General features: G+C 39.9%; 1 protein-coding gene across 1 annotated transcript; it reads right to left on the reverse strand.

Moving 5' to 3' along the window:
- Window positions 1-3,511: 3,511 nt before the first annotated feature.
- Window positions 3,512-16,425, reverse strand: LOC135258440 (interferon-induced very large GTPase 1-like). Its single transcript, XM_064341834.1, has 3 exons — window positions 16,305-16,425; window positions 9,843-9,894; window positions 3,512-9,509 (listed from the first exon to the last, which is right to left on the reverse strand). Exons 2-3 carry the CDS (start codon window positions 9,846-9,848, stop codon window positions 3,651-3,653), a joined length of 5,865 nt encoding a protein of 1,954 aa, XP_064197904.1. The 5' UTR covers window positions 9,849-9,894; window positions 16,305-16,425; the 3' UTR covers window positions 3,512-3,650.
- Between the last annotated feature and the right edge of the window lie 595 nt (window positions 16,426-17,020).

Here is a 17,020-nt window from a genome sequence, read left to right on the forward strand (position 1 = left end):
CTTTGTACGCTTGGAAAGGTCTAAATGAATGAATGTAAATGTTGCGTTAAAGCTTGCGTAGAGTCGAGTGTAACCGATGTGGTCTGTAAACTGGAATTCCATTCCGGTGTTGCCTGTCACCTTTTAACCGTACGTGCTTGGAATTGCATTTGTTCATAGTGAGCTTCTGTTTAGCTGTACCCACCAACATTGTTGAGAGCCTATCACATATGATCAATAATACTAATTTGTTCACGTCTGGTTCGTGACTACATGTTACCTTATATGTACCATGTTGCATTGTGCTATACTGTGGCCGGTATCCTTATCCAATATTACCAACCAAACTGCTTAATTTTTCGGCATTATTTCTCATTAAACTTTAAATTTTTGTACTTGCGTGTTTGTGTTTCCTCTCTCATACTGATGGAATAATCCACTCACAAAGTCAAATAGAAGCATCTGCATTCGTGCAGAGGGAGAATTCCCTCTAAATAATTTAGTGTTGAGGTTGATAAAGGGTGATCTCCAGTTATTCTGGGTTCAGTATTCAGAGTGCTGTGCCCCTAACAGGGTAACTGAGGGTGACCCCTAAACAGTGATTCTTAAACCTTGAACTGCAATTAAATTTGAAATAATTCAATAAATTAATTTAAATTTAATAATTCAACAAAGTATTATAAACCTTATGACCGGAGTTTCATTTAAAGCTTTGTTTAACAGACTTTATTTGTCCAGGAGACATTTTCTTTCAGAAAGGGAGCAGGCAACACAAAAAAAATTGATTCTAGTTCAAAGAGATCAATGGTTATGCTACAGTGCCACCTGTGGGCCATTTTGCAAATGCAGGTTTGTTTTCATGTTTGCTGCATAATCATCAAGCATTTTGGAGCCCTGACGTAATCTGCTGTATAAGAAGGCTGTGGAAGAGGACTGGCTGATTTGCAAAGGTGCTCTTTCAGGTGTATGCTTACAGGTGACGGCCTGCACCTTCCCTGGAATGAACGCAGTGCCCTTACCTGCTGGGTGTGTGGGATCACAGGTGTGTTACCCTGAAAGCTGGAACATCAGTGAATAGCTTTAATTCAGACACAGACAGACACGTTAGCCATGATAAACAGAGTGTTCTGATTCACCTTTTCCTGTATACTAAGGTTTTGGTGTTTAGCAGAATGCACAGGAAAGCTTGTTCTGCATTTCAGTCAGAATTATTATTTCAAGATGTTCATTGGGCACTTCATGATGGGTCAGCTGGTGCAACATTCCATCAGGAGCTGAGCCACTTGGAAGCACTTCACACACACACAACTGAATTTCCACAATACTGGAATACTGATATTTTAATAAAAATATCTTTATTGGGCTAATTCTCAGTCATTTCACACACAGGGTTGAGTGCTGTTGCATTATGGGTACGTGTTACCTGAAGAGTTTTCCTGCTCAGTCTTGCGTGATCAGAGGACAGTGTGATGACACCTCACACTCTGACCCTATCTGACCGTGTGCAAAAGCATACCACAGGTGTGACCTCATCACTAATCTACAGGGGAATGACAGGTAACATGAAGGGTATCATAATCAGATATGCCCTGGTCAAGCTGATCTTAAATGTGATCATAAGTAAGCCCCGATCAAGCTGATATATTTCATGGTTGTAATCATTCTTTGATAATCAACATGCAGCTTTTACAAGATACAATAATTCACACAAGTAACAGCCAAGATAAAACTTGAGAATTTCTTTCATGTTAAATGCAAGACATTTTAGAAGGATATGAGCTTTGCTTGTCTCATTCTTACAACATTCAGAAAGCCATCAATGATGAAGCAGACAGCTTAAATCAATGGAAATTGCCCACAAAGAAAATAAACCAGCAACCAAAATAAACCAACAAGTGACTTGAAATACTACACAGATTCTTATTTCCCATAAGCATATTCCCACAAGCTGTAATCCACTATACTAACAGACAGTCACAGCTAATGTTAAAATATTGTTTCACACAATGTCTTGGACAGCTTGTACATCACATAAAGGCTGTAAATGTAATAAGTGTGAAAAGATATGTCGCTTATTATCAAAACTAAACACAAAGACTCTTGCAAACTAGCAGAACTGTCACAGAGCTCTACATTATAAAGAAGCTCAGCAAAATGGTGAGAGCCATAACCAATTCTACACACAGAATGTCCCTTTAGTTACATGTTTAGTTAAAATAATCAACATTAAAATAACTGGTACATGATGCCACTAAACATGTGAAGTTATCTTGTTGGAGTGATCATCTGTATCCCTCAGTCTGCTGAATCCTTGCTGGCCTGAGTTTAGATTCATATTCACACTTCCAGTTCTTTCAGCACATCAGTCTTACTAATTTTTTCCCAGTCATGTGGAATTTCACCTTTGCCCTCAAACTTACATCCAAATTTCTCCTGCAGTTTATTCCTGAAGGCACACACAAACCACTTCCAGTAGAGTTTTTCAGAAGAATCTGGCTTGATTGACCATTTGTCAAAAGGAGGGCCTACTTTTCTGTACTCTTTAAAAGGCGTCTTTATACCTTCACGATTATAGAAGTGTGAATTACCACTGACTGATGTGGTGCAAAAGTCAACCGAAAACTCTTGGGTTCCCCTATATTTCCATCCTCCGAGCGTTTCTGGGCGATGAAATCTCACACTGTGGTCAGTGTCATGACCAGCCATAGTGTTTGTACAGATGGCTCTGCAGAAGGGACACTGCTCCCAGCATCCGCTGAGCTGGTCGATTAGAATGTCATCTGGTCTGTTCTGGAACATTTCAAAGTCAAGGCATGACGTTTTAATTTCTTGCTCTGTCTTTTTCTGCATGTCTGAAAGTGACTTGGCCATCATGTCCTGGAGAAACGACAGGTTTCCAGTGCCCTCGCATTCAATGTTTTTGAAACTCGCTCTTGAGATGGAAATATCACTCCCAAGTTTAGAGCAGAATTTCTCAAGCCACATTGCGATAGTTCCCTCCTTCTCCTTAAGTTCTGAAGTCACAATGGAACTTTCGGTCAAAGTCTTTTCAACCAACCTTTTCAAGTTTCTGTTGAGGAGGTCTGATGTTAAACTCTGGTGTCTGCAGCACTCCTCCACCCTTCCCCTGATGAACTTTTCAAAGTGTTCTTTTGGACGCTCGAGGTACTCCACATACAGGTCAAACTTCTCTTTCTCAGCAAGCTCTTTCAGTATGTGATCCTCCAGGTTAGCTCTGTTTCCATTGAAAGCTGGGTAGTTATGTTTCATTTGGTCCACAATTTGAAGGCTGACTTTGTGGTACATTTGCTGTTTTATTGCTGATTTGAGATAATTGCACAGAAAATTGGCAAAAATTGTAACAGCGGTTGCTCCGTCACAAGAGTCTTTAAAATACTGGAAATATTCCTCCTTCTTCTCACTGAGGCATGTCAGCAGATCATTTCTCCTCTTGAAATCTGCATGCATTTTGCTGAACGTTTCAACTGCCTTTGTGCAACTGTAAATGGAGATGTTAACTTTATACATTGGTTCGAGTTCTATGTGGTTCTCTCTTTTTTCATATGTCTCCAAAGTCTGTGATATGCTCTCTAATATTTTATGAATAAATATTTCATTGAAGTCCACATTTTCCCTTGACTTACTTTCAATGTACGTTTGTACATCTGCAGCTATTTGTTCTGTAATATGTTGACCTTCTTTCTCAATGTTTGCAGTTTCTGACAATTTAAAGACTGAAACCACTTTAGCCAGGTAAGTGAAACATGTTTGTCAACCTGGAACTGAAAACTGATCATTTCCTTGTGCTTTTTAATCTTTTGAGAAATGTCTTTTTCCTTTTTGAATTGATTGTACAGGATGCCTTCCACAACAGCCTGGATATCAACTTGTTTTTCTGGACGTTTCTCTGAGGATATTTTTGTCAACCATTGGGTCCACAGTTCATCAAAGTGTGGCCTCATTTGATCACTGGTCAGTTTTTGGTCCTGTAGTTTTGAGGCTAAAGATCTACTCATTCTGAGCAATTCTGCCTCGTAGCCAGACCTCTTCCCATCCAGTTCTGATCTGCACTTTCTGATGTTGAGTAAATCTGTGCACTTCCTGTGTGTGTCTTCAATGAGCTTATCCTTCAAAGTTTGAAATCTTGTATCAATATTACATCTCCAGTTAACCAGGATTTCTGGGTGTTCCTCATGTGTAAAATATGTTTCTATCTCATTTCTGAGTTGTTCATAGATCTCATCAAATTCTTTTATAAGATCTGACATGTACACCTTATCCACCAAGTTGCTGTTTATTTTGTTGTGCCAGATTTGCTGTATCTCCAGAGCATGCTTTCTGATGCTCCATGACCATTGTCCATAAGACTTTTCTAGCTTGCTGTATGTAGAAATCTCCAAGGTGTTCCTGAAACTGAAAACAAAGTTCTCTCTCAGAAGAGCATCCCATAAGTCTTGGATTCGCTCTTTTACCTCAGACAGTGAGGGCAGCCGGCAGGCTGGCTGCCATTTGGTAATGGACAGCAGCTTGTCCTTCAGCTTCTGAACGTTCTGGGTGTAGGAGGGGTTAGGAGGAGCCATGGGGGGGTCTCCCACCAAGAGATTTTTAAAGTAGAACACCTGAGAGTCCACATCAAAATGAATTATATCAGAAAAACATTTAATGTCCAGATTCTCCTCTTTTGCTGCAATGCAAGCCATTTCATCAAGTCTCTTTTTAAGGCGTCTTCTCCCTTCCTTGTTTTTGTCATTGGCGGTTGTCTCTGCAACATTCTGGTGCACAAATATGCAGCTTGTTTTTATTTTGACAGACGTCATTCTCATGAAAGCCTGAACACAGATCTGCAGAATATCCTGCATTTCACATGGATTCTCTCCCATGACGTTGATCAGCGTCATGTTTCCCACACCAGTGATGAAGGTGGCCAGTTCGTTGTCATGAACCAGAGAGGTTTCAGGGCTGCGCTCCAGTGATCGCAGACCTTCAGTGTCCACCACCAGCACAAAGTCAAACTGAAGCTGTTCCTTCATCTCTTCATCAACTGTGAGCAGCTGCATGAATGCACCTTTGGTGCACCTTCCTGCACTCACAGGGAGCTGCAACCCAAACATGGTGTTTAGCAGAGTGGACTTGCCAGAACTCTGAAGACCGAGGACCGAGAGGACAAAAACCTTTTTGTCTCCAAGTTTTTGTATCAGTTTGTCAAAAACAGCCTTGATCCAGTCAAGGGGCACGTGAGCCACATCTCCATCCATGAGCTCCAGAGGGTACCCTGCAATCAGCATCTGTGCTCCAATTCTGGGAAGAGTGTCAAGACACTGTATATCTGTGAAGTCTTCACTCTTGGCTACTGAATTAACTGCCTCGTACAGCTGACTCACTTCTCTCATAATATGCTGCAGCCCAAATGACACTTCTTTGGGTTTCTTGTCCTCACCTTTTGGTTCCTGGTCCTTCTCCTGGAGATTGGCATATGAGCCAGTGGTATATTCCTCCAGAAATATCTGAAGCCACTGTAACATATACAGGGTATTATTTTCTTCTGACTGGTGGAAGCACTGCAGAAATGACTTCATGAAATCACTGAGGTGGAATGCCTTATTCAGTTGTTGTAAGCGTATGGCTTGTTTCTCAGATTTTATGTCACTCAATACCATCTCATTGCTTCTCTCGCCTGTGCTGTGCAGGCGATATTGCTCCTTGTCCTTCCTGCACCAGTTCTCCCACAGTTCACCTTGCAATGGCAAATGCCTCCCTTTTAGGTTCATTAATTCCTCTTCCTCCTGTCTGTCCTTTTGGTTTTCTCCCTTCAACAAACTAACCATATGCTCAGCCTGCTCTTTTCCCTCTTTACATTTTTCATTGTCCTCATCAATTCTGAACTGCTTCTGTCTGGCAATCCTCAAGCAATCTGCTAAGCTAGGCCTCTCTGATTTAGTTGGAAGGCACTGTTTGATGCTGGAGATGATTTCTCCTGTTAGTTCAGCCTCATTTCTGTTCTTTGCTGCAATTTTTATATTTGTCTGACTTTTGCCTTGAACTTTTTCTGCATGAGAGATGAGCGTAATTAGTGGAGTAGGAGATTTTCGCAGTTCTTTGAAAGTCTTACTTGCTTCCTCCTCCAGGGGGCTCTCTGAGAGAAGCAGTACAGTGACAGCACTCACTTCCTGCAGAAACTGGAGCTGTCTGGGGTGATGGCTGGCATCGCCATGGAGATTCACAAAAGCAACACAGTTGTCAAAAATATCTCTCTCGCTGGATCCTGCACAGTACCAAGTGATTTCCACAACCCCGTCCATAAGGAGGCAGTGCCTCATGCTTCCTTCAGAGTGTCGGTTGAAAAACACCGGGTGTTTCCGTTGGTTGATGATGTTGCTCAGGATGTGAGACTTTGAGTGTGAGGACTTCCCCAGCCTCACAAAGGACACAATAGGCACCTGTGCACTGAAGATAGGCTGCTGTGTGCTCTGCCACGTCTTTTTGATTTGTCGAAGTGCCCACACCGGGAACTCTATTTCACCCGAAAAGGGGTTTGGTACCAGAAGAGGTAAAGCAAACTGACATGTGGAGAGTTTGGAAAAAATGTACTGCCTCACAAAATCATCTGAACAATGAAAAACCGCCATATGAATATCCATGGGGTGGACAGATGAATCCATGTCACAGACATCTTCAGCACACAACGTATCTTCTTTGACAATGTAATCCTCTTCATCACTGCTACCTGAATCTTCAGCAGTGGTTGGTTGAGGCTCAGATGATTTGGTCGCTTTCAAACACAAATACCTGGCACTGCAGTCTAGCATCATGAGCTTGTAAATATACTGCTGATACAGACCTTTTTCCATAGTATTCAGATCTGTACTTGAAATATTACTTATAAGTAGGACATCTTCCATTTTTATCTTCCTGGGATATGACTCCCATAGTCCCAGTCTCTGAAGTAAACCCCTGAGTTTATCTACCTTCCAGTCATTTACAGGAGGGTGTTCTTCTGTTCCCGTTTTGCCTGAGGCATTCTGTTGGGTTGGACGATCTTTCCTTTCCAGTGGTTTCATTAAACTTCCCAGGGCCTGAATCTTCTTCAGTAGCATTTCTTGCTCTTTTGATTGGCTTGTCTCATTGATAATCCTGTTAAGTCCCTGCTCTAGTTTTTTCCAGTCTTTATGTTTATCAATCAGGTCAGAAACATGCGAAATGTCCCCAGCTTTTGATATAAAGAATTTTAGCCGTTCTTCTTTATCTTCTGGGGAGATTCTTTGTTCGTCTCTGGACACAGTCAGTGCTGTCAGGAGTAAGTATGCCTGAGCCTTGTCTTCACTCCTCTCTTTAAAAGATAAGTAATCTTCATAACATGTATGGAGAGTGCTCTGTAAAAATGCTATCTCTTTTACCCCTAGTGGAGGAGAAAATGTATCCGTTCTGTATCCTAAAACATTAACTATGGAAAGAATCAACAGCTCTATGTCTGTTTCATTGTTCTCTCTTAGTCTCTGACACAGTGACTTGATGGCAGTGGTTATTGTGCAAGTAGCCTTTTCCTCAGCAGACATGCCAGACACAGATTGTAGATTACAGAAATTATCTTTGACATCATTTAGTATTCTCTCCAGGTCAGAAAACTCAGAGGCAGATGTAACTGTGGGTAAGTCCTCTTCAGTGTGTTGTGTCCACTTTAGGATTTTATCACGGTTTGGGAAGTCTTCAACATCACGTGACTGATCCATTACAGATTTCATCATCATCTTCAAGCTGAGATCAGTGTTTTGTTTAGTGATCTCTGTCAAAAAGTCTTGAAGGTCTCGACTAGAGAGACACTCTCGGACCCATGCTTTACTGTCTTCTGTGTCTTCTTCTAGTTTTCCCTTGATTTCTATCAATTTACTCAAATGACTTTGACTTTTGGATACAGACCACAGCTTCACTGACTGGATCATTTTCTGAGCTTCCATCACTGCTGACAGCACATTCTGTCCCCACATAGATTCTGCATCCTGTTTTGTGATCTCTGTATATGCTTCCCTGATGAAATTGCACAGACTGGAAGCGTTATCAAACTCATGACTGTGGGAAGATAGGATGATGTCCCAAACTGGAACCAGGGTATCTCCCCTGTCAATTACGCACCAACTTTTGTTGGAGGTCACCAGACCTGATTTCCATTTTAAGTGATCATCTGTTTCGGTTGGACCTCCAGATTTACTGACAGAAAGCTGAACTTTACTGAGGAGACTGGCACTAGAGTTTCCCTCAAATGAGCCTTTGCTCTGAGACAGAGAAGTGCTCATCCCGCCTGAACCCCCAAGAAAGGACCCAACGCCAACGTACGCATTCAAAGCAGCAGATGTCAGACTCTTCACTTCAGACAGTTCACTGGTGCTGAAACCTTCTGCTGAAGCTGTCCACCAGAAAATCCCCCCAAAGTGAAGGGGCCCTTGATTTACATGTGACCCAAATGTCTGGAAAAAACGTTTGACCTCATTCAGCATCTCAGGTTTTTTTTTCTCATTCACATTCAGCAAAAGTGATTCAATGTTTTTCAGCTCATTCAAGGCAGAGTGGCACAGTTTCAGTTTATCTTTCTCAATGAAACAGGAGGCCAGTGGTACATAGTTATATTGCGTGTTTAAAATGTACGTGTGTTCAGAAGACGATTTTTTTGATTTTTCTTCTGAAAGTTCATTTTCATATTTGATCTCGAAACCTAAAAATGTACTTTTCCATGGAATGCTGAAACTTACACCTAGCTTTTCCATGACTTTCTGAAATTTTGTTAGAGATTCCTGGGAATTAAATTCCTTTTTCTCATAAACATATTTGTGCTCAGGACCATGTAGCCTGAAGGATTCTGGCACTTCCAGGAGTTGATGTCTTTTCTGCAGCAGGTCGTCCAGATTCCCAGATTTGTACATACCCTCTAGGGCCAGGCCACCAGAGGCAGATCTCAGAACCTCTTCATCAGAGATAGTTTCCAATGGGGAGTTAAAACCCTCTTCAACAGAGCACAATCTTTGGTACAAAGGTTGTATGATATCTTGTAAAGGTGTGCCTGAAGGCAGCCAGGCGCTTTCGGGCATATCTAGAGCTGATCTGATTTCATCAAGCTTCTCCTTAACTTTGGTGTCATTTTGATCTATGCCTTCCTGGTGAAGTTTTTTTAGCTCTTCAAGATTCTTCTTAGCCCGTTCAATTCTCTGTTTTTCCAGGCTTTCTTTCTCATTCTGCCTTTCATCATGTTCGACCTGGGTCTTTTCATTCTGTGAAGCTGGATTTTCTTCAGGATGCAGCTGTTTCTCCTGAATCCCCATTTTCTGAAGAGCTCTGCTTTCCCAGTCATGGCGCACATGCTGGTTTAGCAGCTCATAATCTGAAACAGTTAAGTACTGCAGCTGCTCTGAACGCTCAACACCCAGTTTATCCTTGAAAACCTCTGTCCAATACCTCCAGTCAAGCCCTGCTTTCTGAAGCACTTTGCTGAGATCTGTCAGCTGCTTCTCTTCTGCAGCCTGACCTTCTGTTGACTCAGTTTCCTGCAGAATAAACAAATTAATCCATCACACCTGCACAATAAAACATTTTCAGTAGAGGGTATAGTAAGTCACTGACAGGAGAGGTACTAGATAATTACTGTATTATATATATGGAGTATAATGGAGTAGAAAGTGAAAGTTGCTAATATTGTTTATTCTCTGCAAAAGGACAAAGTTGCCAATATCAGTACAGTAACTGGAACTGGTCACCAACAGAAGTAGCACTTTGTTATTTGTTTTGTTTGCCCCATAAAGGCTTGAATGCTCTTACTTTTTTTGGTAGCATTTTTTGTATTTGATATAATGTAAAATAACAATCATATTAAAATATACCTCCATCTCTGCTCCCTTCTGGATCCCGCTCTCTTAGGTCATTCACTCACCACTGCAATGAATGAATAAATAAACAGATCAGCAACTAGAATAAAAATTTAACCATTTAACTTTCTGTCAACAGTCAACAGTAATCAAGTTACTTCAAGCCGATGAAGTCACTTAAAACCTTTATTCGTGCAGTACAATGCCGACACATTTAATAGCCTCATTTATGGTAACAAAACGTTTTAGTTTAATCAATATACATGGATACTGCATGGTAGTATTGGACATGAATACTAGGTTTACGAATAGCTTTAGCTTTATTCTCTTTCCTGTAAACACACACGTTTATATATTCAGGAACTGGGTATCGTGAAGGCTTCTGCCAGCAGGGCAGGTGTGTTACTCGTTTTTCCCACAAGAGGGAGCCCTGCACCCAATGTTGTCTGAGTCAGCGATTTCCAAACTCTGTCTTTCCAACCAGAGTTGTAGTCATAGGCGGTTTTACCATAGGTAGGAAATTGTTTGGGGACTCGTCTGCCAAAGGGGCCTCGTGAATTTGTGTTTCCTTTTTTTTTTTTTTAATTTGTAAGACATTTTTCCTTTCTTGTCACTCCAAACGAATGATAATCTGTAATAGATAAAAAATAAATCTATCTACATATCTACGTAAATGTGGGTAAATGTGGGCCTATCCAATTAAATATCTATATTTGCCAATATTTATTATCACCCACATTTCACATTTAATGAACTATTCCACCTTGACCTTGTTGCATTTGCGCCTAATCAATGATGTAGAAATTTGAGTTGCCATCAGAGGCAGAGTCACTATCTTTGTTACCATGAAGCGTTTTCAAAGTGGATTTGAGAAGAGAAAGCGGAAGAAGGAAGATGCCCAGTTTAAGGAAAGTTTGCCTAAACTGATGAAATTCTTTAATAAAACAGCCAGAGACTCCACGACGGAGGAGCAACAAGTAGAGTGAAAGCACCTATTATCGACCACCCTAACCGCTAGTGTATTTACTTTGTATTTATTAGTTAGTTTAGTTAGTTAGTTTATTTATTTATTTTCGGTCCTAACAACAATTTTACCATACATTTATGAAAAAAAGGTTAAATAATACCAAGTCATTGTATCAAAATAAACCAAAATCAAAACATAATATTCTCTGCACCGAAAAAAAAAAAGGTATAGGCTGAAGCCTGAGCTTATTGTGCCTACCCTTAATACAAACATTACTCATACTCTGCCCAAAATAACAATTTAACAGAACAAACCAAAAAAAAAAAAAAACTGAAATAAAGCAACACATCAGCACAAAACAAACAAATAGACAAACATTTACAGATCATAAGTGCCATTCATTTTTCATTCATGGTCACACCGTATTTCTGTATTTCTCTAAGGTAATGCTTTTAAACATTTTCTTAAATTTACTACATTCTTTTAGTTCATTATTACAACCCCTTTAACTGTCACATATCTTTTTTTTCCACATTTGTCTTTACCCTCTTTTTTTCAAAGATATTATTTCACCTTAATGAATACCTGTTCTCCCTAATTAAAAACAACCCTTGGATACAGCCAGGAAGTGTTTTGTCTTTTGCTCTAAACATTATTTCTAGAGTTTTAAAGTGTAAGAAGTCCATAAATTTTACGGCATATTATTTAATAAATAATGGGTTGGTTGAGTCATTATAATCAGCCTTATTGACAATTCTTATGGCTCTTTTTTGCAGTATAAAGATGGAGTGTTTCCCCATATTTCCACACAGTGTGTAATGTACGGAACTATGAGTGAACAGTATAGAATAAGTAGTGAGTTTTGATTCGAGATGTCCTTAGTTTTGTGCAGTATTGCAATGGATTTAGACAGTTTTGATTTGATATGTTTTATGTGAGGTTTCCAATAGAGTTTATAGTATATTATCACTCTCAATAATTTTCATACACTCTTTCAAGTTCTACATCATTAATCATAATTTTTACTTCTGAATTGATTTAACAATTTCCAAACACAATGAATTTAGTTTTACTTAGATTTAATGACAAAAGAAGTTTTACTTAGATTTAATGACTAAAGAAGTGGTTTGATTAGTATCAAACCACTTCTTTAGGGTTTGCAATTCCCATTCAACTGTATCCAAAATTTGCTTCAAGTTTTGTCCTGAGCAAAATAAGTTTGTGTCATCAGCAAATGACAAAATGTAGCAGTTTTGACACCTTACAAATATCATTTATATAAAGTCCAAAGAGCTTTGGACCAAGCACTGAGCCTTGTGGAACCCCACAGGTGACCTTCATAATATCTGGATCAAAATTCTTTACTTGAACATACTGATATCTGTCCTCAAGGTAACTGTTCAACCAGGAGTATATTACCCCTCTAATACCATACCTTTCTAGCTTCTTCATTAGTAAACCATGATCAATGGTATCAAACGCTTTTTGAGATCTATAAATACTTCTAATGTATATTCCTCATTGTCTGTTTCCGTTGAAATGTTCTCTACTAGTTCCATTACCGCTAGTGAGGTAGACTGTTTAGCCTGAAATCCATAATGGTGGTCACTTAACTTTATTGATAAATACAACTTGTTATCAAGTCTTTGTGCAAATATTTTTTCTAATATTTTTGAGAACTGGGGAAGCAAAGATACAGGTCTGTAGTTGGATAATAAATGTCTATCTCCATTCTTGTAGATAGGAACAACCTTCGCTGTTTTCATTTTGTTTGGAAATATGTCTGTGAGGAAGGATTGATATGTGTCAACGGTTTTGCAATGCATTCGATAATATTTTTATCTAGTGACATATCAATGGAATTACAGTCAGTATACTAGACAGAACTTGACATTGTTACCTATTTAAATGTAAGTCCTGTAAAAATACACATAATTGTCTAAATGTAAAAAACCAACTTCATACATATACATTTAGCTATATTAATACAGCCTTATTTACTATATCAACTTTAAGACAAGCAACCAGCTTGGAATTATCACATGGCGACCCATTAAATCCAATGGCGCAGACGTTGCTTCATAATTTCAAACTGCTTTCCTAACGGCTATTTTGCGTCCTGCGACTTGAGTTACAACAGTGAATATGTACGGATTCCTAGAAATGCTGATAGCGACCACCCTTTCTCATATTAACCTCAAATACGCAAGACAGGACACTTATACAGTATGCTAGCAAATTTAAGTTCCATTCATATGGAGTGGTCGATACACGTCCCCTTAGCAACCAGAAGCTATTTGCCGCCACTTCAAAAAATCGCGAAAGTAATTTTAAAAGAAAAACCACTGGAGGATAACGAGGAAATTTTTCCTACCCTACATAACTAGGTACAGGTTGTTACCGATATTTCGCCTATTTTTTCATATGTAGTTGCAAATCAGTTTACGTTTTCCTGTCTGTCGAACGAAGTTGGTTGATAATAGGTGCTCTTACTTTAGCTGACGTTACAACAGGTGTAACGTTAGTTGAAGAAGCTGAGTTAGCTAACGTTAGCAGCCTTACTACTGCCTCAGCCTGTTGTGCACCCACCGCACCTACTACAACTATTAGCGTTACTGTCTCTGCTGGTTGCAGTGAACCAGCTACAGTGTGGGAGGAAAGTGTCAGAGGCGACACCGACAGACAGCAGCAACCCACCACAAACCAGACACCCGCTAGGACCGGGACTTTTACCCCTTGAGAATAGTGGATGTTCAAATGCTTTATCAAAAAGCATACTACACTTTTGTCTTCAAAGAATTAAAGATTATATACTTATAATCTTTTTCTTTCCATATTGTCTTCTTCTAACTGACTGAATGTCATTTTAAGTTCTTCAGTTAGAATTCTCATTTGGCTCTGTCCTTTAGTTCTGTGGCTGTTAACTGAAAAGAGCTGCCTCCAAGTAGTTTTGTTCACTAGCTATGATTTCGTTAAGCAAAATGGAGAAGGGCCTCACATTGGTCTTTGTATGCCCAAATAAGGTCTGGACAGCTTGAAAATGATCAGCTTGTTAAAATTCTGTGACTGCAACTCTGGTTGGAACGAAAATTCTGTGACTACAACCAGGGGCGGTTTTAGTGATGTGGGGGCCCCAGGCAGTGTGTGTAAAATGGAGGGCTTGCTCATGATTGCATTTAAGGGAAGTCCAAAAAAACATCCGGGAGAGAATCTGCTTAACAGTTCTCCTGGTATTATAGTCCTGTTGTATGAGCATTTTGGACATACATAAATAATAAAATACAGTGTTTTACCTTTTGGCATCATTCTGCCAATGTAAATAGTTTTCAATTTTCAGTGCATCTCACGTACGTGATTTGCATATACGTTGAACAGATGGTGACTCGAATGGTGGCTTGTACATCATGTCTGGTGGTGGCCCTTTTAAAATGTACCCAGTTACCACAGCACGGATAGCAGAAACAGATTATAAAGCAAGGGCGCCCAGTAGGCTACGTCGATCGCAGAGGCCAAGCTGGTAGATTGCCGTGTCATTTTAAAAATGTGTCTAATTCCTCCCGTTTTCATCACATTTCCCTACGGCTTCTGTCTGACAGACAGGTACGTTTGATTGACGTGAAATGTAGCCAATCTGCTGCTGTTGAGAACTTTGTTACATTCATTCGTGGTCTGGCCACTTAAATGTCTAATATTACGCGATAGCTACGCGTTCTTTTTCATTTTATATGGGGCAGAGCTGGCAGGGAATTCGCTTTAAATATCCGACGGATAATGGTGTGAATCTGAAAGCTGGGATTTTGTCCAGATATGATATCGGTGTAATGATTTTACTTTTATGACAATACAGGTTTCTATACAATTTGGCTTATATTTTTATGTGGTAGTAACAAATGAAATTTGCCAATGCAATTGCCAATGCCCTCTGCGATCGACGTACTGGGCACCCCTGCTTTATAATCTGTTTCTGCTATCCGTGCTACGGTAACTGGGTAGGCTACGTTTGAAAAGGACCACATATTCAGGTAGGTCATCCAGTAGCCTAGGAACAGTATTATGGTCCTAGCCACCAGCTTGCTAGCCAACGTCATTCGCTAAGAAATTAAGCGATTGGCAGTTATCAGTCACATTTTTTACAAATACTAAAACGTCAAATAAAGTTAACTCCTAGGCTACTTCTACTACTTTTTGTTAAACCGCAGATGCACATTTTCAGGTGGTGTGTTTATATAATGTCCACTTCATCCCGAGTGAGGACCTTACATATAGATAAAAACTGGTTCCTAGGGGGAAAAAACAACTTCTTGGGTGCTTGGCGTGTCCAGACTTTTTTGACTGGGGTGGCCCAAGTGGGGCACTGACTTATGCAGGGGTGGCATGAAGTACGAGCACACAAGCACGCACGTGTCAGAATAGCATTAATTTACTATTTTTGTCTCCACTACACACTACCCATATCTACTTTAATTACTAACATTACACTCTGCCATTTCTACTAACTATATTTCTTCACTTGGCTACCGTACAAAACCTTCTTATCAGCAAACGCCACGTTTCTACATTCATGTCACCTCGCCCTGTTCTCTATCTAGCCACATACAAACAATTACTACATATGTACGTTCTGCAACTCCCCATTAAAACATTACATTTAAAATCATGACTCACTCATAATTATAACTACTAGTACTGAACATGAGAAACGCACATCAGTGTGATTTCACTATACTTAACCCTCAACTTTAACGGGCACTGTTTTATACACACTGTTATATAGACCATTGGATAAGGATAGGCTACTAAACTCGCTCATGGTCACTTCATTTACTTCGCACTATAGTCCGTGATCATGTCAACCTTCACCTACATGCCCATTCTGCTAAAAACATATTGTTTCAACTACGCAATTTCATCATTTCATCCTAATTTCTCTCACACTGTTATTTTCTCATATGACACAAAGTTTGCATTGTAAAATGGTAAGATTACAAAACACAGGGCCAAGTGACTTGAAAGAATTGAGGAAATATTGGGTAGCATTGCTTTGGAATAGCTACATCTTATGTAATTTTGATGAGGCAAGTTAGCCTATATTGTTTGTAGTACCATAACTTGGTGTCATTTTGATATCAATACTTTTAATCGCAGGCCTGGATTTTGGCAGTCTGAATGAATGAGTTATAGACGGTGTATGTATGTGTGAATAACTTGGCATTTTTGTACGTTGAAAACGTGTTCTTTATGAGATACGTGTTTACAGGGCCTGAGTCACCATCTTCCGGAGCGCATCGTGATTTACAAAATACCGCAAGATTTGCATATAAATACCGCTAGGTAACATGTCACAATCGTGGTTGATATACTCACTAGCCGACTAACCGGACAACTAACATTCCAGAGAGTAGCGACACATTAACGGCTTCAGCTGTCAAACAAGGTGAGACTTGACCACGTCTCCTTTGACTGAAGATGTGTTTCTTCATCCTTAGCCTTTGATAATGAAAAGGACTCACCAGTGCTGATCCGTAATACAGGAGCCTTCGTAAGTCGTTTCTCCGGAGTCACACGTCTGAAGACACGGTGGACCCTGTGAGTGGGCTTTATATGCTGGGGTCTGTGCATGTGCATGAGGAGGCACAACCAGGGTGGGGGCTTCAAATAGATCACGTGATTTCTCAGAAAGTCTTGTTGTTGTTTCAGTGGCTGTGTGAAGCAGAAGTGCTTCATCTTTATCTGTGCAAAGTGTGGGATGTGTATAAATATGGTGCATCAGCGATTCTCTCTCTACAAAGAGCAGTTAAGCAGGATTGTTTTCTTCCCCATGGCACAAGCTGGCCCCTCTAAAGAGGGGTGAAAGTTAAGTCCAAATGATTCCAAATAGAGAACAAAAAAAAAACAAAGAATAACTTTGAGTAGATCCCTTTTTGTGTGGAGTGTAATTCAGTGGCCTCAGTGCAATTCTGCAATCACAATAATATATTTTATGTATCTATATAAAGGCTAACTCTAGTGTTAAACACACTCACAGACACTTACATATGTTTTATTATATCACTGCATCATGTCTGTGTCACTGTAGAGAGTGAGTGTATTGGCTGGGTATGATGTTTGTCTCTGTAGAGAGTGAGTGTGTTGGCTGGGTATGATGTTTGTCTCACTGTAGAGAGTGAGTGTTTTGGCTGGGTATGATGTTTTAATCCAAAGCCCATCAGTCCGCTGTTCTGAGTGC

The sequence above is a fragment of the Anguilla rostrata genome, chromosome 7, assembly GCF_018555375.3.
Source record: "Anguilla rostrata isolate EN2019 chromosome 7, ASM1855537v3, whole genome shotgun sequence".
Lineage (NCBI taxonomy): Eukaryota > Metazoa > Chordata > Actinopteri > Anguilliformes > Anguillidae > Anguilla > Anguilla rostrata.